Here is a 21,784-nt window from a genome sequence, read left to right as displayed (position 1 = left end):
AATATGGTGTACAACTTGTCATTGAGAGTTTAGTAATTTTATAGTTTTCAGGATTTAAAAATAAAGATGCTTTAACAAGTTCTGGTCATATACAAAAAGATACTGATCAATACCGGTACATAGTGAGCAAATCATTTCTGTTTGTTAGAAAGACTAAAAAGGCAATGACTAGCGTATTCTTTATACATCAGAGACTGTCTTCATTAATTCTTTTTATTTAATTGATTTCCCCAAGTTTGAGTTTTTAGCAATCTGTGATAAACATCCACACAAAGTACATTTTTCAGACCCCACAAGATGACGCCCTGGGCGGGCACCCATATCAGAAACCGCCAATGCATCCAATATTCTGTTCCTGTCAGAAAGGCACATTCCTATGTGCCTGGATAGATATCCTAGTGCGCAGGTAGGATGTATTGATAAGAAATCGGCTGAATAAGCAGTATGTGACGAAGCATCGATGTGCGCATGCGCATTGCCACAAGGTAGGACGGATGAATGGATAGCACAGACAGTTAGAACGCAGGCAGATGGTCCGTTTCTCGGACTCCTGAATCAATGGTGCCTCCGGAGGCGGAGTTATTGTTTTATTTTTTTATTTTCCCAATTCTGCTGCTACCGACTGGCAGACAGGGGGCAGCAAAAGGGTCCATCTCTCTCTGACTGGATCACACAGGACAAGCAGCAGCAGCAGCATCATCCTCATCAGCATCACTCACCAACCTCTGTCACAAGGACGAGCTCTTCATCTAGACGCGCACAAGAAACAGGACAATCTTTCTTTCTTTCTTTCTTTCCATAATCAGAAGCATAATATCGAAGCGTCAGGATGCTGGCCTGCACGGAGCTGATCACCATGTGTCTCCAGTCCGCCAAGCACGAGCACTTGAGAAAGCAGCAGGAGCTCGACTACAATCAGAACCAGGGCTTCGCTTTATTCCAGGACGTAAGTAAAACACATCAGATGTCACGGCGTTGGAAACACAGACGGGTTTGAGTTTGGGTTGGGGTCCTTATCGAAACGTGTCCAGCCTCTGTCCGTCTGCTGAGGTGTCGGTTCCTCACCGTACAGTACGCCCGACTCACTGTCCTTCACTCCTGTCTTTATGAATGGCTCTCACCGAGTTAAAACATTCACGCCACTATTACGTAAGAAAGGTGAGCGCGTTAAGAACAAACGCCTGTCCAACTCGGTCATCGAGGATACAGAGAACAATTGGCGTGCTAACGAGTTCAGCATCGTTATTCTTGTCAGGTTATTTGCGTGAAGATAAGAACCTTAATGGTGATTTTTTTTTTTTTGCACCACCAAATCTGCTTGTAAGACATGTATGTTTTATGAGGAATCTCCCTAAAATAAATAAATAAATAAATAAATAAATAAATAAATAAATAAAGCTCCAACCGAGCTGCTTTTTGAAGGCAGACACGTTTTGAATTATTTATTCGGGTATAAACAGGATATCGCCACTAAGGAAATGTCTTGCTGCTCATCTGCTTAGTCCTCTGAAAGGTAGCCATTTAAAACCTTTTTATTGTATTTTACTTTATGCACCAAACAGTTTATCTGCCCCTTGCCATCAATCTTCAAACAGCTGGCTTGCAGCAAAGTTAATTTAATTTCCCAAAGACACGGCTTCCAAATTTTATTCCTGTAAAGTTGATTTAATCTGTTTTAATTTACAGAATGCACCACGAGAGAGCCAACTGTTACCAGTGCATTTTCCCTTATACTCGCTAAAACCTCCCTCCTTTTTCTGTTATTTTAATTTAAGCCGATTTCAATTTAGTTACAGGATGCACCACGAAAGATCCAAGTGTCTACCATCAGCATCATTTCCTGTCTTTAGACTCTTGCTTGCTTGCTGTAAATGCAATTCACTTCCCTCGAGGTGGATTACTGCATATGAAAAGGAAATCAGTCTGCGGTGAATGTGCATTTGGTTTAAATGTATATTTTCAATCCCCATTGCAGTTCTTCACAACCATCTAAGCTTGCTAATAAACATGGGTTTTTCCTGTTGCATTTAGCAGACGCTTTCACGAAACCTGTTTCGTGTAGCTGTCCTGATCTCTTTAAGTTGCCACTCCAAAAATAATGGAATTGAGCTTCACTGGATAGATTTCCAATATTAAATCAACCTAGCACACACACACACACACACACACGCACACACACACACACACACACACACACACACGCGCACATATTTGCAGTATTTCACAGGGAACTGAGGCAAGTGTGAGGTTTCTCTCCAGAGCTCCCAAAAGAGAGAAAAAATAGTTATTTTGTGTTGTTTTTTTCCCCCCCACCTCTTTGTGAAAAGACCTGTTAGTCTGTTTTGTTTTAATTACACGCACTGATTGGTTGTACCAACACTCTGGTATAAATCCTCTTTACATCCCTGAGATGAGATTTCTTTGGCTTATACTTTGCCTCTGCATTCTGTGCTTTACAATATGATTTACTACGAAAGCAGAAGAAAAGCTAATAAGCAAATCTGAGAGCCTATCCCCTCTTCTTTTGCTACTGTTTTTCTACATCTTCATAATTACAGTTTAAGCATGAAGTCTGCCTATCCCTCGAGTCAGGCGTCAAATCGTCCAATGAAATTGAATCTACCTCCCAGATTTCTTCTCTGGCTCGTGTTCGCTTGTCCAAGCTTCCTGTTTGCTTTTCTGTCAGCTGTCTTGGGTGGGATGTGGTGTTGGAGCTCCTGTGGGGGGCTCTGACAGTGATAGGGCTTTCCACCTCCACCCAAACATCACCATAGCAGCTTGTCACTCCACAGGAGGCCGAGTGCAGCTGCAGATCATCTGCCAGCTGTAGCCCGAATCTGTCACAGAGCCACATTTCCAGTAGGTGATTACTGCGACTGTGACGCAGCGATCACATTCAGCCAGAATGAGAAAGATGAAGTCAGTGGTCATTTTAATTGATTTTGCAGTTTGTTGAAAATGGAGAATTTGAACAAAAGTATTTCTTGAATAAGTTTTGATAGATCTTGAACCTTTTCGTAGTTTTTTTTCACATGTTTCACTGGGATTTAACCTGTCAGACCAACGCAAACTGCCACATTAATGTTGTTTTTGTTTTATTATTTAAAAAATAGCTCAAACATTTTGTTTTTAATACAATGTTGTAGAACCACCCAGACTGAAATCTGTGCTTAAAACTTCAGCATAGCTCAGCCCCATTTGGCCGATAACATTCATGGTTTAATTTACTGTAAATCATTTTACAATTTCAAAGCAACTGACCATTATGTGTTGTTTTGAACCAGTTTGTTACAACCTGCAGAACAAACCGACCATCTTCTCAGTGTAAACGGCCAACATGGAAGTTTTATGGGTGTTTCCCTTGTTTATATGTTAAACAAAAGAGATAAAAGTACAATTAAAATGTTTTTTTTATTATTGAACATCTCATGCCTTCCTTTGTTTAAGCTTGATACTAATCATAAATTTTAATCTTGGCTCCTTTACTTTTCCTATATTGTGTGAGATGTTTTCAAATGGAACGCCATCTTTAAATCTTTAATCTTTTGTAGAGCTTCTAATCTAGGATCCCATTCTGTTGAATCCATCATTCAGAATAACCCCAAGTAACTTTTTACATTTAAGAGTTTAAAAAAACATATTCAAGATAAATTGTTTCCAAACACTTTAATTAAATAGGAAGATGACGTTATTGTTCACTGTGACAGAGCTTATGACATTTTAAGAACCTCAGTTTTGTGTAGGTCAGAAGTGAAAGTAATTCAACGCAGTGGCATAGAGTGTTTTATATAATTCAGCTCTCGCAATTATTGGTACCCTTGGTAATGGTTTATATAAAAGTCTTAAAATAAATGGTTGTTATGGAGACTTGCCAGCCCTAAGATGTGACTCCTCCCTTCAGTTCTGTAACAGTGAGCTTAAAACTTGCCTTTTTGAAAATATTATTACTATTATTATTATTATTACGTTTGTTAAATATCGCTCTGTTATTTTTCACTTTTGAACAAAGTCCAAACAGAACCGCCGATGGACCCCTATGGACACGCACTGCAGGTGTCTGTATCACATCATCAAGTATCTTCTTTATTTGTTTAGCATATATCTACATATTTCATGTTTATTTAACCGCATTGCTACTGTTGTAAACTGGAAGTAGGCAGAAGACAGTTTTGAAACCCATGAAATTGAAGGGTGTCGTGCTTTTTGAAGACTCCCATTTGATGATGAAATTAATCAACCCACCACTGATCTGTTCGGGTTCACTCAGAGTCACTGAGCAGAGAGGAAAAAAGCTGGAAATAAACACCCTCTTTGATCACACACACACACACACACACACACGGACGCATTCACACTCGCACACTACGATCTAGCATCTATTTAGATTTAGTGTCCTGATATGTGTGAGGGAGGATTTTTTTTCTGGCCAAGTTCATAGCATGGATTAATGAACATGAAGCAATGCCACTTTTGAACTGGATGATCACAGAACTGTGGAGACATTTTGAAGCAGTGGGAACATTTTTAGTGTCGAGAGAGATGTATCCGTTTGAAGCTCTTCTGCTTTGTATGAAAACGTCAGATTTTCTTTTCCTGCGATGTCTCACTTATTTTGGAGATGAAGATTTTTTGAGTCACTGAAATTATCTTATTTTCTGTTTGTGCATGTATGATGCAGTGTCGAAGTTGAATGAGTATTTACGCTGTTGAGTTCTTGAGATCTTGGCTTGCCTATTCTTCTTTGCAAATTGTAGCTCAGATTATATTGAGACCCTCTGTGAAAGTCAATTTTGGTGTTTTGCTGCTGATTTTCAGTCGGACTTAGTTCTGGACTTTGACTGAACCACTCCACTTCTAAACTTCTTCTGACTTTCTTTCCACACTGATGCTTCTTGTCACTCCTTCTACTCCAGTTCTGTGGAGTGCATCGACTTATGGTTGCCATGTCAACCCACCTGAGCTGTGGATGTTGAGGGCTTGTGCAGAACCACTGTACTTATACTGAGACTGAATTACTCGCAAGAAAAAAGAACAGATTTACAAACTAGATGATTTCTTACAGTAAGTACTGAATTTCATTTAGAGCTACATATTAAACCCTTGGTCTATTACAATGCTTTAATATATCCCAAAGTTTGTGGTGACAACAAAATAAAGTGTATTCTCCTATCATCAAGAAGCTTTTAAACTGAATTGAATTCATTTGATTTGTGCAGCGCATATTAATGAGCGTACAATATTGTTGTAAATACACCAGATGTAGCGTAGTCCCACAAAACAAACAACACAAAGCAAAACAATAAAAAATAAAAAATAATAATAACAGCATGAACAAAAAAATAATCAAAAGAATACAGTAAAAACAGCAAATAAAACCAAAAGATGGTTGATTAATCCAGTTTTAAAACATCTTTATCAAATGGCTAGTATCTTTTAAGTGTCTGCCAGACAATATCTGTCATACCTAAAAGAAAAAGGACATTTCTAAAAGATGCCTAAGGTTCAATAATTGCAGTGCTGATTACTACTAACCAGACATTTTTTTTATGTTTTGTCTTAAATAAATGGAGCTATCTCTAATGGTGACAGACTGTGTCTTCCTGCTCCTACATCCTTCAGCTTATATTTCAAGCCTGTGTCAAAGTATTTTTGATGCTTTTTCTGTGGTATGCAACTTGAAATTTTACTAATCCTTTTTTTTTTTTTTTCTCTTGCAGATTTTTCGTCGGGCGGACAAAAACGGTGAGTCCTGACCCAGTTGGACTGACAGGCAAAGTGATCCATAATATTTTAAAAATAATTTTGCATGCTAAAAACCTGTAGAAGAGCTTTGTTCAGAAGTGAAGCCTTTTTATTCCTTCTGTACGTGCCCTCGGTAGCCCTCCTCTTGCTCTCCACAATAACCAAGGTCAGATGCAGAGCTGCAACGTTTTGTTATTTATTTATATATTTTTTGATGTGACTGGCTTTGACCGGCTGAACCACAAGAGTTCAGCCTGCAGGCATCACTCGACGTTGAAGTGCTCCGCCAGAAGCAACGCGCTGCTTATGGCAGTGATAGGCAGGCGAACACAGAACTTTGCTAAAAGTACTCACACCCTTTGATATATATATATATATATATTTTTTTTTGCATTTTCTCAACTTTATATTTCAATGTACTTAATAGACCACCACAAAGTGGTGCACAACTGTGAAGTGGATGGAAAATGATATGTGGTTTTAGGTTTGTTGTCCTGCTACAAGCTGAACTACTGACCCAGTTTTAAGACTTTTGCAGCCCCTTTGATTGGCATTTAACTCCATCCATCTTTCCATTGTCTTCCATATCCTGCTAAAGAAAAATATTCTCAACAACACACCACGTCTTGCTGTTTGGGAACTTATTGTAAAAAAAAAAAAAAAACATTAAAAAAGCCCCAGTTTGTGTTGGTTCGTCACATCAAACCCGATAAAATCCTTTGAAGCTTGAAGCTTGTGAAACTTAAACGAATACTTCTGCAAGGCAATGTAGAGATAGAGCAGATAGGGCCAAAGAGCTGTATGCAAATTGTCACCGACGCTAATGCACAACATTTGGGGTCCCAGCAGAATTTTTAACTCCTAATGAAACCCGCCTGAGACTTTTTCCTTCTCCCATCTCACTCTTTGTTGCCACTTTGCTTCAGAGAATCGTCTCCTCCTCCTCATAGGAAAACACGGAGCGTTTAGCTCTCCGTAAAAAAAGCTGCGCTGACAAACCGGGAAATCTTTTCCCGCTTAATTTTTTATTCATGCGCTGCATCCTGCTTGTGGCGAAATGCAGGAAGGAGGCAAGTGATTAATGCTTGTGAGGCATCCACGAACTCCGTGCGCTTTTCCTCCGGAGAAATGCTGGATGTGTGTTGCGTAAGAGCGAGATTAATGATGCAACGCGCAGCTCGTTGAACGGGGTCGTCTGGGGCTCGCGTTTTAACGATACGGCGTCGGATGAAAACCCTGTCGTTTGTGAATTATAGATGAAGAAAATAAAAGGTGCTTCTTTTTTTTTCCACCAGGGCTTTTGTGTGCAGATGAAAGAAGAGGGAGGTCGGATTCCTCCTTTCTCTGCATGGATTTGAGTCCATGGCTAAAGTTTTCAGTTTAGGCAAATCAAGAATATGGTTTTAAAGTTTAGCACTCACACCAAGCTATTGCTTGTCACTCCTTTTTGAAAAACAAAAAGGGAAATGTTCCTGCGTGTTTGAGGTTGTTATCATCAGTCTGCAGCAGAGCTCACTTTGTGTTTTCCTCTCTTTAAACTCAATGATCCTTGCACCCAAAGGATGCAAATAAACAGCCTTTCTAGTCAGAAGCTTGTGCGTAGGCCGCCATAATACGCCTGGAGTGCCATGCATTTATAATATAATAACAACTGGCTAACAGCTAACATACTAATATCCTCGCAGCCTTTATTAAAAGGCAGCAGTGAACTGTATGAGTGCAGCAACATAGAAAACACAAAGCTTCCACTCGGTGATCTTGCACAGAAATGAGTCTTTTTTTCTTTTTTTTTGCTGATACGCGACAAGAGTAATGAGTGATATTATGATTTATTTTGACAGTCCTGCCCTGATTTATCATCCAGAAACAAAAACAAAAACAGGCACGAAAACCTGACAAGTCAATGATTAGGCTTTGAAATCAAAATCTCTAAACGAGGAGAGATGTGAGAGACGCTACGAAACGCTTTCAGATGCTTTCTTAAAGTACAGCTTAAAAATATACCACTAAAATATTCAGAGAGAACACCTAAGCAAAAGCAAGGGTTGCACAATAATAGGAAGACATGGCATTGCGATATTATTTGTAGATTATTGCTGTCCTTTTTTTTTTTTTTTTAAAGTTACCCCAACATCCCCACCCCGTTCCCTGGGCTGTAGGATACAAAAATCTATGTCAGGTGTGAACATGAAGGTCAGTGGAAACCCGTCCTTCTGACCAACTGGCCAGCAAAGTTTGAAAACATCGCAGTTAAAGCGTTACAGCTTGACAAAAATAAACGTATTGCCCTCTCGCAGTCATTTCCGATTGCAGCGTTGCACCCACTAAAATGGCAAAGTGGACTGTGTTCTGCACATTCTGCAGCTCCGGCTTGGTGAGACATCAAAGCGTGGCCGAAAATGTCAGAAGAGGATACGTAAAGGGGCGAAAGCTTTATCGCGGCACTACGGCTGACAAAATTGCACACTTAGAAAACAGATTTGTTCCCGGCACAGGTGAGATGTCTCAGTGCAGAAAGCGAACAACGAAAAGGAGGTCTGAGTTCTCAGTTTCATTCTCCTGCTTCCCTGTTGTCTCCAGAGGAGGTTTAAGGCATTAAAAAGAAAAAGAAAGAAAATCCTCCCAGGACGCAGAAATGCTGCAGCTCCAGATGGCAGCAGATTAGATGCAAACTTTCTTAATCTCTTAAGGTTTTAGATTAACATAAACTGGAAAGGGTTTGTGGGAAGCTCAAATATATCTCGACTGCACTCTTCATTATTCTAAATGTGGGATTTGCTCTGCCTGTTGATTTATTTATTTTTTTTATATGCATCAGCACTGAAATGTCGCCTTTTATATTCTGCTAAGCAGGACAGGATGTGCATATTATATTGGTTGCCGATTAGCTGTGCAGGAACGCACAGTGCTGCAGTAGAGTGTCAGTTCCTTCTCTCTGAAGTCTCTGAAGTAACTCTGTTTATCAAACTCAAAAACTGCATTCGATTTGCATTGAAGCTTCAGACTTCTTTACTCTTTAGCAACATGCACAGAAAGCCCTTAATATTTTCTTCGTAATACTCAAGACTAATAAAGTATTGACTGACTCCGATCCCCTGCTTTTGAAGTTAGGAACCGTATTGTGTTACATTTTTAATATTCTTCTGAATTATTCTGATGTATGTTCTGAGTCGTTAGCGCTGCCTTTGTTGAAGCTTTGCACCCCCGGCCCTAAGGGAAGCGTGCAAGAGTTCCTTGAACAAAATAGCAAAAAGAGCTTTTTTTTTTTATTATTATTATTCAGTCAGGCCACACTTTGAGCTGCAGGTTTTATTCAGGGCGATGTGAGGCAGGTAGGTAATCCGCCGCGCCGCTGCTGCAGACAGTACTGTTAATTTCCCTAAAGATGCTCTGGTGCGTAGACACAAAGCTTCCCTCCGATTAGCTGCAGCAACATCAGCATGTTTTTGAAAGAGCAAGTCTCTCAGTCTGGCCAACTGTTTTCTGCCCCTTCTGAAGAATCGTGTTTTATGTCAAAAGAGTGGAGAAAGTGTGAAGAAGATGGATTATGAACACAAGTCAGCAGAGTGAATATGAATCTAAATATGCCTGTTCAAATAACGAGTTTTTTTGGGATGTAAAATATTTATATATTATATAATATGATAAATCATTTCCAAACCTCGAGATCCTCTATATCTGTTGAGTGACAAAAAATGATTAAAAACTGAATAAACTAGATCACAAGTTATTTGTTTAAAGGTATGCCCACTAACCAGGTTATTGTAGCTTTTTTTCCGCTTGTGTAGGATACTTATCGCATTAAATGTGAAAAAGGTCTGGAAATGATTCGTCGTAGTCTCATCATTTCATTGAGGATTTATTTATGGACATTTAATATAGTTTATTTTCACTTTTTTTCCCCACTGCATTTGTGTAAAACTAATACATAAAATGTGAGGCTTTCTCTCCTCGCCTGGAAGATCTTTATGCAATCAAATACCTGTTAGCTAAAGCTATCAACCTATTTCTGCCATTGATGAACTCAAAAAGAAACAACTAAAATTTCTAAACATGAACATTTTTCCATTTTTGTTCAGTTAATAATTACCAAAAATGTTCCCACAAAAAGCAAACTTCTAACAACACAATATAACTCCAAGTAAATCAAACTTCTGTGAAATCAAACTGTCCACTTAGGAAGCAACACATTGATGATTTTTGTGTGATTTTGTTGTCAGCACATTCAACTTTGTACAGAACAAAGTATTCAATGAGAATATTTCATTCATTCAGATCTAGGATGTGTTATTTGAGTGTTCCCTTTATTTTTTTGAGAAGTGTATAAGACTTTTGATCAATTTACAGCCAAAGAGAGAAGAGTCACCCTGAGGCGAGCCAGCAGTTAATCAGCACCACTTCTTAATTTTCCCCGCCCTCTCGGGTCAGAACAGAGTGCACGTTCGCGCTCACCGCTTGTTAATGTTTGCCGTTTTTGGCGACATTTCTCAACAGAACGTGGCTGCCTGGTTCTGACCGATAACTCGCGTGTTCGTGCAGCTCCGGGTTTCTGCCGGAGCTCCGATCGAAAAGAAACCGTGAACGCTTGTGTAACGTGCCATCTGAGCTGCTCTGTATTTTAGGCGTCTTATCGGGTGCGAAACCTAAACCAATGTTCCGCCTCTGAAGGAGTTGGACGATGAGTCAGAGATGCAACAGACTGTATTTACTCCTACATGATGTGGAACATGAAATAACGAGAGAAATTAAGATCAATCTCTCCGTGCAGGTTCATCTCCCAGCTGCAGCTATGGACTCGGGCCTAACGTTCCACCATAATCTAGCCTTTCAACGACACAGCTGAATTGTGTTCTTTTTTTTTTTTTTTTTTTCCCCCCCAACACAAAATGTCTTACATGATGGGATTAACGAGTGTATCTCAGAAAGTGGCGCTGCTAACTGAGTAAAGCTGCTGAGGCCTCATTATAAAGACAGTCTGGTTGTTGGTCTTCTTGCAGACGATGGGAAGCTGTCCATGGAGGAGTTCCAGTCCTACTTCACTGACGGCGTCCTCACTGATGAGCAGATGCAGGAGCTGTATTACTCCATCGACAGGCAGCAGACAGAGTAAGCTCTCCCAGCTCTCCTTTTCAGGATCTCGTCCAGCTCTTCTGCTTTTTGCTTCTCTATTTTTTTATTTTTTCATTTATTTATTTTGCTGTGTGTCTGCAAGACTTTAATTCCTCACTTCACCAAGGAATATCCACAGAGAGCTCTACATTCTGGGGTGATTATTTAAAATGCAGTGTGAAGAATGCAAACATAAAAACACAAATACAAAGATTTCATCAGAATGTTCCCCAGTTTCACTCTCTGTTGCGAATAAGAAGAAAACTGCACAAGACGAGCAATTTATCGCTCCAGCCGTGCAACAATCTATCAAACTAGTTTGCAAGTGGTTGGCGATTACGCCCCAGTTCAAGGCCACATGACTGCATCGGCTCATAATCGCTACTTCCTGATGACACACAGAGGGTTTTCTCTCATGACTTATTAAAAAAAAATCACATATAGTGAAGTAGACGCTGTGAGGAAACATTAAGATGATAACAAAGGAAAACTGAGGACACAGTGAGTTTGCGCAAAGTCGGAAATGGACTGAGAGAGATGAGATCACTTCACACAGATGAAATCCAGGAGTCACGGGGCCGTTAGCAGGAGCCGCAGTGGCTGTCAGCCTGAAACGACCCAAGGAGCAGCTCATTATTTTTGACAGAAATGTTCAAAAATACAGATGAGCGGCCGATTATAAAGAGGTAGAGAGACTTCCTCTTCACATGACACTTTTGGGACACTGTTGGGTAGCATATTCTGACACTAATAGTGAGTAAAACACCGCAGATTCACAGCATTTAGATCAAATAGTTTTTAGTTTTTTTTTACTGTACACAGAAAATAGATATTTAATCCTACTGATTCTGACGTAACATTTATTTTAGCAGTCCTCCTGATGGTATCTGTAAAATATCTTTTTATGGCGATTGTGTTTTTGATGCACAGACTCGAGGCAAAAATACTTTCTTTTGAGGGGTTTCAGATTCAGATTTATTCAAGTCCCCAAATGGGCAATTAATGTTACAGCAAGTATGTGATTATGAAGGGGCCTGTTTGAAGTCTTCCTCGTTTAATCTTCGTCTCACTGATTACAGAACTTATAAAAAAGTGTTTCTAAGTTTCATCTCCTGATCTTCCCACAGCAACCTGGACATAGACAAGCTCTCAGGTAATGATGCCTCTTCACCTTCTCGTAACAACATTGACAAACTATTTTAAATGTTGCCGACTTGAGCGTCGCTGCGTTTGCTAATCGTAACTAGTCAGCTAATCTCTATTTGAGAGCTAATCAGCCGAGCCAGTGCTGCTGTGTTTTTGTTCCTGTTTGAAATGCCACTGATAGGCTAATCACAGTGTTTTGTCCCACAGCGTACTTCACTCCTCACCTGGGGGAATATGTCAACGTCCTGTCTGCGCTGGAAAAGCTGAACGTGGCCATTTTAAAGGCCATGGATAAAACTAAAGAGGTAGGTGATTAAAGCTTTTTGTCTTCCCTGTCACATCTTCACAGAAACAAAACACAGCAGCTTTCAGGATGTCCATCGGCGTCCTCCGTCTCTGGAAGCTGCTCATTGGTGCCCCACTTGTCAGCTTCGTGCAGCCTACCATGACTCGCTTGATCTGTTATTTAGTCTGCACCTCTTTTCCCAAGTGACAATACTTTCAAACATGAGCTGTAGTATGATTGGCAAAATGTGCAGCTTTATCTAGTGCAGAGGATCTAGTTTATATATTTTGGATCAACATTATTAGATTATTTTTTCTTCTTTTGCTCTTTCCTTTGGCTTCTTATTTTGTTTGTATTTCATTTTAATTCAAGTAAAGCACTTTGAATTGCCTTGTTGCTGAAAATGCGCCATATAAATAAAATTACCTTACCTTTAGATCTCCTCATTATCAGGTCCATTAGAGGGAAAACACAGACAACAAATGCTGCGAAACTGTTCAATACATTGTATAATATTTGACATGAGGGACATCAGCACATTCCTCTTTGAGTTTAAACGTTCATCAAATCTGATGCATGTTTCTACATATTCCAAATTATCATTATTTAGCCTTTCTAGTTTAAAGCAACTCTAAGAAGCAACTATTTTTTTCTTCCACCAGTCAGAACTCCATCATCACATTGTTGTGTTTACTGTTAATCCAGTCTTTGTTTTAACTTCTCATTCATCTGTAAAATCAATCCCATTCATTTTTAAGGTATAACACCTTTTTTTTTTTTTTTTACAAGACTTGGTATGTAATAAAATCTCCAGCCTCGGTTTCTGTTCGATGCTAATTAGTTTCTCATGAAATCCTGCTGAGGAGCAGCCGAGCCGAACACGTCGTATATTCCATGAGATGAAGCGGTGGATTTGTGCGTCTGCCCATTGAGAGGGCTGTAATCATCTGGGTTAAGATGCAGTCAGAAAAGATTAGCATCAGAGAACTTTTCCCAAAGACGTAATCAATAGCTAAGCCCGGTTTGCATTGATGCTCAGCAGCCCTCTGTGCAGAGCCAGTTAGCGAGTAATTTTAGTACTTGGCACAGGAGGAGAGTCATGTTCGGATGGAGAATAGACAGATGCTCTCGGCTGTTATAATGAGGTGTTTTTTTTTTTTTTTTCATCCAGTGTTATGCAGCAGTTTATTTTCACTGCAGAGGATGCGGGGTAACAGGGAATTATAGATGATAATTACCAAAGACAACCCGCACGAACGCTTCAGCCGAACTGACGTCAAATTTCCTCTGAAGAAACGGACCACAGACCTGTGGCCATGTCTGAACTTCCTTCTCCTCTTGTATTCTGATTGTATCTTCTTTTTTTTTTAACTCTGGAGGGTGCTTTTCATCCCGCCCCCCCCCTCTTTGCCTCTTCTCCCATCTCTCTACATCTCCAACATGGTCTCCTTGTCTGGCAGCGTTTTTTCCTCTTCCAAGCCATCTTACATCTCATGCATTTTTCATGTTGCTGGTAGTTGGTCAGAAAGTTTTTTTTTTTTTTCTTTAGCCCTGAGGGGAAGAGCTTATTTTTAGTCTTTTTAAGGTCAGAGTGGTTGAAGAAAGACTTTGAGGCACCTCCAGGATATGCCCTACCTTTTGCCCTACCTCTGGGCAAAAGCCTAGGATTTGAACTCAGGACCTTATTTCTGCGAGGCAGCAGTGCTAGCAGCTGCTAAGCCTGTACTAAAGCTGAGCACTGGGGATAGGCAATAGGCATTAGCCGTCTGCTCAACAAACCTGCGAGGACTTAGTTGGTAAAATAAACAAATTAATTTATAACTTCAGATGTGCTAAGATACCAGCAGGCATTTTTTTGCATTTTAGAAAAGTATATAGAATAAAATCTTTATGATTGTTTATTTGTTGTGTAAAGCTGATATTTCCTCCTTGATGCAGCTGCTCACTTGTTTCAAAATGATACGGAGGAGAAAAGCAGGAAAGAACAAAAGTCCGTCGTTCAGGTGCCGTTGCTTTGTCACCGCTGAGACAGACGAGTACGTAGGTTTTAACAATCATTTTTCAAACAGTTCTGCAACATTTGTTTTTTTTTTTTTTTTCCCCTTTAAACATAATTTTGTTGCACCTCGGGCTGCAAGTGAAAATGATGAGGTTCATTACTTGACAAAAACTGTGCTGGGAAAAATGTATTATCTACTGAAACAGCCTTTTCACTGGAGCTTCATAAAATCCCGCTGAGATCTTGTGTTTCCTTATGGGATAAATCTATAAAATCTTGCTGGCTTTGCATTCCTAAATCGTGGGTAATCTTAAAAAGTGACATCATTCGGATGCTAAATATTTCATTGTTAGAGTTCAGTCTCAAGTCATTTGCAGCTTTGGGTATTTTTTCTAGGATTGCCCTGCAGCTCTGTTAATTATCTTTACCATTATCCTGCTGAAGACAAAATATTCCCATATCGGTGACGTGTCCACCATGTTTGATGTCAGGCATGGTGCATTCAGGCAACAAGTGAGGTGTTGGTTTTCTCTCATAATTAGTGTTTTGCACACAGAACAAAATGTTCCTTTATCCTTCAGAGTTTTCATGGCCCTCTTTCCTTCTTCCCTCATTAACGCTCTCCTGTCTGTCGGGTTAGGTGGGCGGCCATGTCCATCGGCAGGAAAGCAGAGCCAAGATCCTTTTGTTTACTGGATTGGACCAATAATCTTTAAACGTGTCCACATCTTCTCCCCGACCCGTCTTCTGTGTTCCTTGGTGTTCATGTTGCTGTTTGCTCACAAATGTGCTCAAAGGTTAAATTACCTGCAGACATCCACCCTATTCACTTTTTTTTGGTGACTTCTAAAGCAATTGTTTGAACATGATTTTGTGTTAAGGCATCACAATAAAGGGGGAATAAAAACACTTTTGCATTATTTAGCTTCCAGTTCATTGGAAGCTTTGTGTTTACATGGTCTATTACATGAAATCCCAAGGTACATTACATTTTTTGGAATATTTCACAAACGTTCAGTGGATATAAGTAGTTTCCAGTGGATCTGTATTTAAATATATGAGCTGTTATCGACCTTTTGTACAGTTTTCTTTATACAAGCATTTAGGTGCTAGCTATATATATATTTTTTTTATTCCATCAGTTAAATATTAAAGTACATGAAACATGAAAAGGAATGATACTGGCTCTTTTTGAAGTGAGTTATCACATTAACTGTCTTGCCCTGGCACTGAAACATAAAATCTCTCTAAAGATTTTACTGGGAATCAGTTCAGAAGTCGGTGCTGCCCAGTTCAAGGCATTTTCTTCAAATGCAGCTTCCCCACAGTTGGTTGCATTTTATCTTTGAAATATTAAGTTAATGTCCTTGAGCTGAATTATTCCTTTGATTTAATCACATCAATTTGTGATGATGGCAGGAAAGCAGCCAGAAATGTGTTGTTGATGTAAGAAAAGTGTGTCCTTTTTTCATTTGGGATTCACCATAATTGTATGTTTAAAGATAAAACTTACAAATTCGATGCTGCAAGGCTGTAGCTTTTTCTTGTATTTGTTTCATCGATAATAAAAGGTCGCCTTACCTTTTAGGAGTATCAAGGCTCATCAGTGCTTGGTCAGTTTGTCACTCGCTTCCTGCTGAGGGAAACCACCTCCCAGCTTCAGTCCCTGCAGTTCTCCCTGGACTGTGCCACGGAGGCTGTCCATGACCACGGCTGCACAGGGAGGAGGACGGTGAAGAAACCCGAGGACCTCCCCATCCAGAGGGTCGCCAAGCGGCCCAGCCGTCGCATCCAGAAGAACATGTGTCTCTCTCCCACGGACCCCTACTCCGGCATGCTCACCACAGGTGAAATAAGAGAGAAAGGGAACGGACCGAGACAGGTTGGCTGCTGTGCTAATGCTCTGTTTCTGGCGTCAGGGGTAAGCGTGGAGCCGGACAACCACTGGGGCTCCCAGATTAACCAGCTGGAGGAGCTCATGGACAAACTGGACTGTGAGGTTGGTGGGAAAATCAGCTCTTTTCAGAGTTTATATTGCAGTGTTTTTCTTGTCTTCTCGTAGCAAGAGCTTCATTCTGTATTTGGCACCGTTCTATTTTAAGACGCCTAACAAGTTGATCTTTTATGTTGCTACTGAAACGTGGCAGGAAGCAGTCGCATGAAAATCAGCTTGAGCATTTGGTTGCAACGTTTCTGGAGTTTCTCCATTAAGCCGGAGAGTTAAATGTGCCAGAAAGGCGTTAAGTTTCAGCCCAAAGCTGCGTTGGAGGAGGAAAAAAAATTCAACGCAAGCTGTGTTGTTACCAATAACAATGTTAGAGAATCTTTTTTATTTTTTCAGATGCAAAGTTTATCTTCAAAACATCTGACATCCGAGATGCTGCCAAAATACATTTACAATGACATATACAAACATGCCAAGCTGATTTTTTTTTTTTGTATATGAGCGCCAGTCTGGCGAGATGAAATGGAAAGCAGATTGAAGATTTAAGAGGAAAAAAAGCTTTGCAGTGCTAATTTATAATTTTTTTGTTGCGTCCGTTTAAAACTTAGATAAGATTTTAGAGCACAGATATCAGAGTTATTGCACTCGCCCTCCAGCATGGTAATAATGGCATTGCAGAGCTCTGCTGTGCACTGGAGAATTTTAACATAATTCACTGGAGGGCTGATGTGAATTGTGTGAAATCTGTGTTTTTGCATGACACAACATGAAGAAAAACGTTTTTCTCCATTTTCAGAGTCCACGTCTCGAACCGCTTAACGAAGACACTTTGGCAGGAACATATAAATCGGTGAGTCTTTAACATCTGCAGAGCAATATCTGTTAGATTTTTAAGTGTAGCACTTTTTTTTTTTTTGCTTTCTAATGATACACCAAATAAAAGTTAAACTCTTATGAAAGTTCTGGCAATTTCCAGCCATTTTTCCTTTTGTAAGATAAACAAAATAAAAGAAATGGACGACTTACTGGAGGTTATGAAGAAAATGCGAAATCTGTTTGCCCAAGATATTGGTCTGGTGTAGCAGCTGTCCTTCAAAAAAGTGACCCAGACAAAAATATGAGCACATCTCAGGTAAACAGTGAACTAAGGTTAGAAAGTCCGTCAGGCTGAAAGACTGAGAGTCTCGATATGAAAGAGAACAACTTGAAAAATCAATTGTTGCCAATCATCAATGAGGAAGTCATTTTTAATGTGAGGATTTTCTCAGTTTCTACCACATTTGATCACCTTTCATTGTTTGTTGACATCTTTTTTTGTTGTTGTTGTTTTTTTCAATATTCTCCTCAGAACATTCTTCTGGTTCAGAGGCAGATGTCTGTGAAGGAGAGAGACGTGGAGCAATTTCAGCAAGCTCTCAAAATCTACACAGATGCCACCAGCAGCCAGCTTAACAACCTACAGTATGTCCTCCTTTCTGCGTCTGTGCTGTTTTCGCCTCAGGATCTCTCTCTGTGATTTCATGCATTCATTTCCAACTGCTTCAGTCCTCAAAGATATACAACCCAGAACCACTCCCACTGCCCTCATTCTCTCTCTCTCTTTTTTTTTTCTTTCTATTCTTGTTGTCAACAGCGTTTCAGTCCAAAACCTGCCAGACAGATCATGCTTCATCATGTATGAGTTCTGGCAGGATCGTCTCTCCTGGATGAGGTACTGTGTGCTCCCTTTTTTTTTTTTTTTTAAATTTCCAGTTGGACTATACAAACATTTTCCAAGCGCACAGAGCTGCTAGTAAATTCACTTTGAAGTACACGACTGATAGTTTTCATCTTTGTTTTTTTTTTTTTTTTCCCAGCTATCTGCAGTCGTCCATCAGCAAAACCTTTCAGCGCTGCATCATCGACTCGCTGGAAGAGCCAGAAATAGTCTCCACTATGCTTCTCCCAGGTACAAACTGGCAAAAGAAATCTCTGCTTTACTGAAAGAAACCATACAGATTGTGGGTAAAAAAGGCTTAGTTTATGTTCATTAAATTATTATTAAATTAGTTGACTCCTAGCAATCAGCAAATCACTGCTAGCGGAAAAAAACACAGTTCATGTTGGGACTTAGATGTTATGTTGGCTTTGTCAAAGGACCTAAATGTGAAGGGTGGTTGAAGTCGACCCTGAAGTGAGGTGCTGGCATCACAGTGGCAGTCAACGTTTTGGATCTTTACTGTAAACTCATGAAACCAAAGCCGGGAACGAAAAGATATGTCGATTTAAGCCCCACTCACACCAACCTTCTTTAATTGAACTCTCGTGAACGTGCAACTACACTTTTCTCTGGCTAGAAGAAAAAAAACTCTAATCTCCGTAAGCTTCAGGTGAACACAACGCCGGGGATTATGGGTAATCACAAGCAAAACAAAGTGCCTGTACATGATTACAAGGAAAAACGACTCACTGCCACATCGAGGGAGGATGAGGTAAAAGCTCTGATACGGTCCGATAAAGGCTTGTCACAGTTTACAGGAAGAAAGATCGTTTTTCAAGATAATCAGCATAAACATGCAGTTTGTGGTATTCCCTCAAACAGAAGAACAATGTGCCGCATTTTTATCCCAATATCCAAATAATGTAGAACATCGTGGTTACTGTACACAGGTTAGCTTTAGAAGATTGTCGTTCTGCCTGTTGCGAGGTGTTTTCTCATTATTGTTCAACGCATTGCTTCATTTTCCAGCTTCCTGGTGGATCATGAACAACAATTGAACGAACACAGCTGCTCAAAACACAGTGGAAGCAGAAGAAGGAAGAAACCTCCTCTGCGTCCTTTTGGTTCGAAACCAACTTTTCTTTTTTTTTCCTTTTCTGGCATGACTGGGATTGCTTTTGTAACATTTTCAGTTTTAAGAAAAAGGGACAGCCGAGAAAAATGTGCAATACTATGACGCAAACAACAATCTCAGATTGCAAAAACCAAACCAAACCAAAAAGAGGTAAACCAATGTTTAACTGGGGAATCAAAAGCCTAACGCTCATTTCAGACTCACTGGCACATTTCAATCTACTTACCTTTTTGAAACACAAGAGAGAGGATTAAAACAGGATGTGCATGACTTCTTTTTTCTCTGAATGTTTGTTTCCTTTTTTTTTCTCAGAGTTGCATCTTGCAGTAGATAGATATGACAGCAATGGCACAATAAAGAAAAAAGAGACGCAAAAATAAAATCTTACCTGTCCATCCACTGCTGTTTCCTCCACACTTAGAGAAAAAAACACACACACACACACACACACACACACACACACACAAAAAAGATCTCGCGCTTTGGTGTTCTCCTTGTGCTGTTGTGGGTTGTTGTCTCCTTCCAAAGCTTCGCTCCCAGACATCCTTTATACACATAGGTCAGACAGCCATCCCACAGGACAACAGCTGTTGAATAACTACGACCTGTATCTGAACATTTATCATCTGTGTCACTCTTGCACTTTAATAAATATATCTATATGGAACATGAACATTATTGTGGAGAATGAAATGTGTTTATTTTTTATTATTTTTATTTTGATCGTCTCTTTGTAAAATGTAAAATCTATCCGCTGTTATGAAAAAGCTAAGAGAGATACTAGTGGAGAACAAGCCACCAAGATAATCACACAGTTTGAGTGTATCGTTACTCTCAACGTTAAATAAGTAAAAAGCCATTACTCTACATACGTAGTGTGTTGCCAACAGAATTTAGACGTTAAGAAGTAAGAAATCTTTATTTTGGGAATACTGCTGGACCTGTTCTGTGTCTCAATATGCTAGAAAGAAAGAACCCCAGTTTGTGTACAGTAGATAAAAGCCGTAGGGCTGATGATGTAACTGTGGTATAACTCTGGTGTATGTACATTGAATTAGTATGTAAAAGTTGAGGTTTAACATGGGGAATAAACATGACCACTCATTTCCTTGGAGTGTTTATCATTTCTTTTGTGTTTTATATCGATATTCTGTTTTGGCTGTTTTTTTGTGTGTTTTTTTTCTGGCATGAATTAAAGTTTAAATGAAAGACAGGACCAATTCGTTTCCTCTGTTCTTTTATGTGACTAAATTCATGTGAAACTACCAGCAAATTCACAGATAAAAATGGAAATCATTTTGTTTCGGTTGTCTGAAATAATGTGCCAATATGGGCTCCCTGTTTCACCAGCCGGAAACTTTGACCAACTTCTGGAAAGTAATTGAACTCCTTTAAACAATGACGGGTCTATTCCATAACTCTGACAATTTTCGGGTTTTCAAAGCCGACGTGCACCTGGAGGCATTTCGCTCAGTTAAAAGAAAAAAAAAAAAAAGAAGAAAAACAACCCTTCAACTATCTGACAAAGAGGCGCTTCACACGGTTTTATTGTAAATTCAAGGCAGGTTGTGTGGGTCTTGAGTGCGTGAGAAAGACATATTTTTTTTATTAGGATAAGATATGATAGCAATTTCGACATACTTTGATTTCCGATGAGAAGAAAAGGATCAAATGACATTTTTCTCGATATTATGTCATATTTGTGAATGTGTTTATGTCTGGACCATCGCATCACGCTTTTATGGCTTTAGAAATAAAATTTACATCAGTGACTCAAACTTTTTAACTATCACCTCCCTTTTCACAACTAAGTTTCAGAACTAAGACCTAAGTTTTGCATTTTGTGTGTGTGTGTGTGTGTGTGCGTGTGCGTGTGTGCGTCACCAAACATAAAGAAAGAACAAACACAAACCAAAAAGTAGTCAGAATCCAAAAATTCAAAAACTCCAACACAAACTGTAAATCCAAAATGGCTGATGTAAAATAAGGAAATAGCTGCGATTAAGGACAGATTACTTCAACTTCTGGTAGTTCACACAGTTGCATTCACTGTTTGGAAAAAAATGTAGGTAACACATTAGAGTCATAGTATAGCCTCCAGTAACACCAATTAACACACAGGATAATGATCTGATCTACAGCAGCAGACGGGCTTAAGTCAGTTTAAATAAGGTTTGTCTTAATGAAATCAATGATAGCTACGCTTCAGGGGAAAGGGTGAGACGAGCCCTAATCAGGATTGGCTCTACAGGTGGAGGCCGCTGATAGTCCCCCCCCGCCCCCCCTAGTTTTACATTTGGCTTGTGTCATCGTCGCTACTGATAGCCCGAGGCAACACATAGACCCATCAAAGGTTACACAGGTCTTCCAGGATTTCACAAAACTGTTTCCATTTCCAGGAGGTTTGCTGCGTCTCCCAGCATGGAATAGATTCCAGGAGACGGGCTGCAGAGCGCTGTCACTGCCGGCCTACAAAACGACCTCCAGCAGTCCTGAATGTCTTGACCTCACACTCAAAAAACACAGGTTTCTGCTCAACACAGTGGAACTGGATTCGTATTTACTATGGAAACCCATCTCCGCTGCTTATGTCCTGCCTTTTTCACAGTTTAGAGCAGGTTTACCCCGCTCACATGCAACTGATGTGAAATGGTCTGGTGCAGTGACAGAGATCATTATGCTGCTTGAATCATCATTCATGACCGGTTTGGTGGTGAGTGAGT

The 21,784-nt window shown here is 39.8% G+C and overlaps 1 protein-coding gene across 1 annotated transcript; it reads left to right on the top strand.

Moving 5' to 3' along the window:
- Positions 1–479: 479 nt before the first annotated feature.
- Positions 480–19,965, top strand: LOC103138943 (N-terminal EF-hand calcium-binding protein 1-like). The gene is made up of 12 exons (XM_007553354.2): positions 480–946; positions 5,718–5,742; positions 10,740–10,848; positions 11,979–12,004; positions 12,205–12,302; positions 15,871–16,129; positions 16,202–16,281; positions 17,024–17,077; positions 17,576–17,688; positions 17,861–17,938; positions 18,084–18,175; positions 18,956–19,965. Exons 1-12 carry the CDS (start codon positions 830–832, stop codon positions 18,982–18,984), a joined length of 1,080 nt encoding a protein of 359 aa, XP_007553416.1. The 5' UTR covers positions 480–829; the 3' UTR covers positions 18,985–19,965.
- Positions 19,966–21,784: the final 1,819 nt, after the last annotated feature.

This window comes from Poecilia formosa, unplaced genomic scaffold (assembly GCF_000485575.1).
Source record: "Poecilia formosa unplaced genomic scaffold, Poecilia_formosa-5.1.2 Scaffold56, whole genome shotgun sequence".
In the NCBI taxonomy this organism is placed as follows: Eukaryota; Metazoa; Chordata; class Actinopteri; order Cyprinodontiformes; family Poeciliidae; genus Poecilia; species Poecilia formosa.
Note: the sequence above shows the minus strand (reverse complement) of the source record. Positions and strands in the feature narration are given on the sequence as shown.

Excerpts from the sequence above, each read along its gene's own strand:
- LOC103138943 (XM_007553354.2), top strand. The coding sequence starts at position 830 with ATGCTGGCCTGCACGGAGCTGATCACCATGTGTCTCCAGTCCGCCAAG. Across the intron at positions 947-5,717 it reads GCTTCGCTTTATTCCAGGAC|ATTTTTCGTCGGGCGGACAA; the intron begins GTAAGTAAAACA and ends TTTCTCTTGCAG. Across the intron at positions 5,743-10,739 it reads TCGTCGGGCGGACAAAAACG|ACGATGGGAAGCTGTCCATG; the intron begins GTGAGTCCTGAC and ends GTCTTCTTGCAG.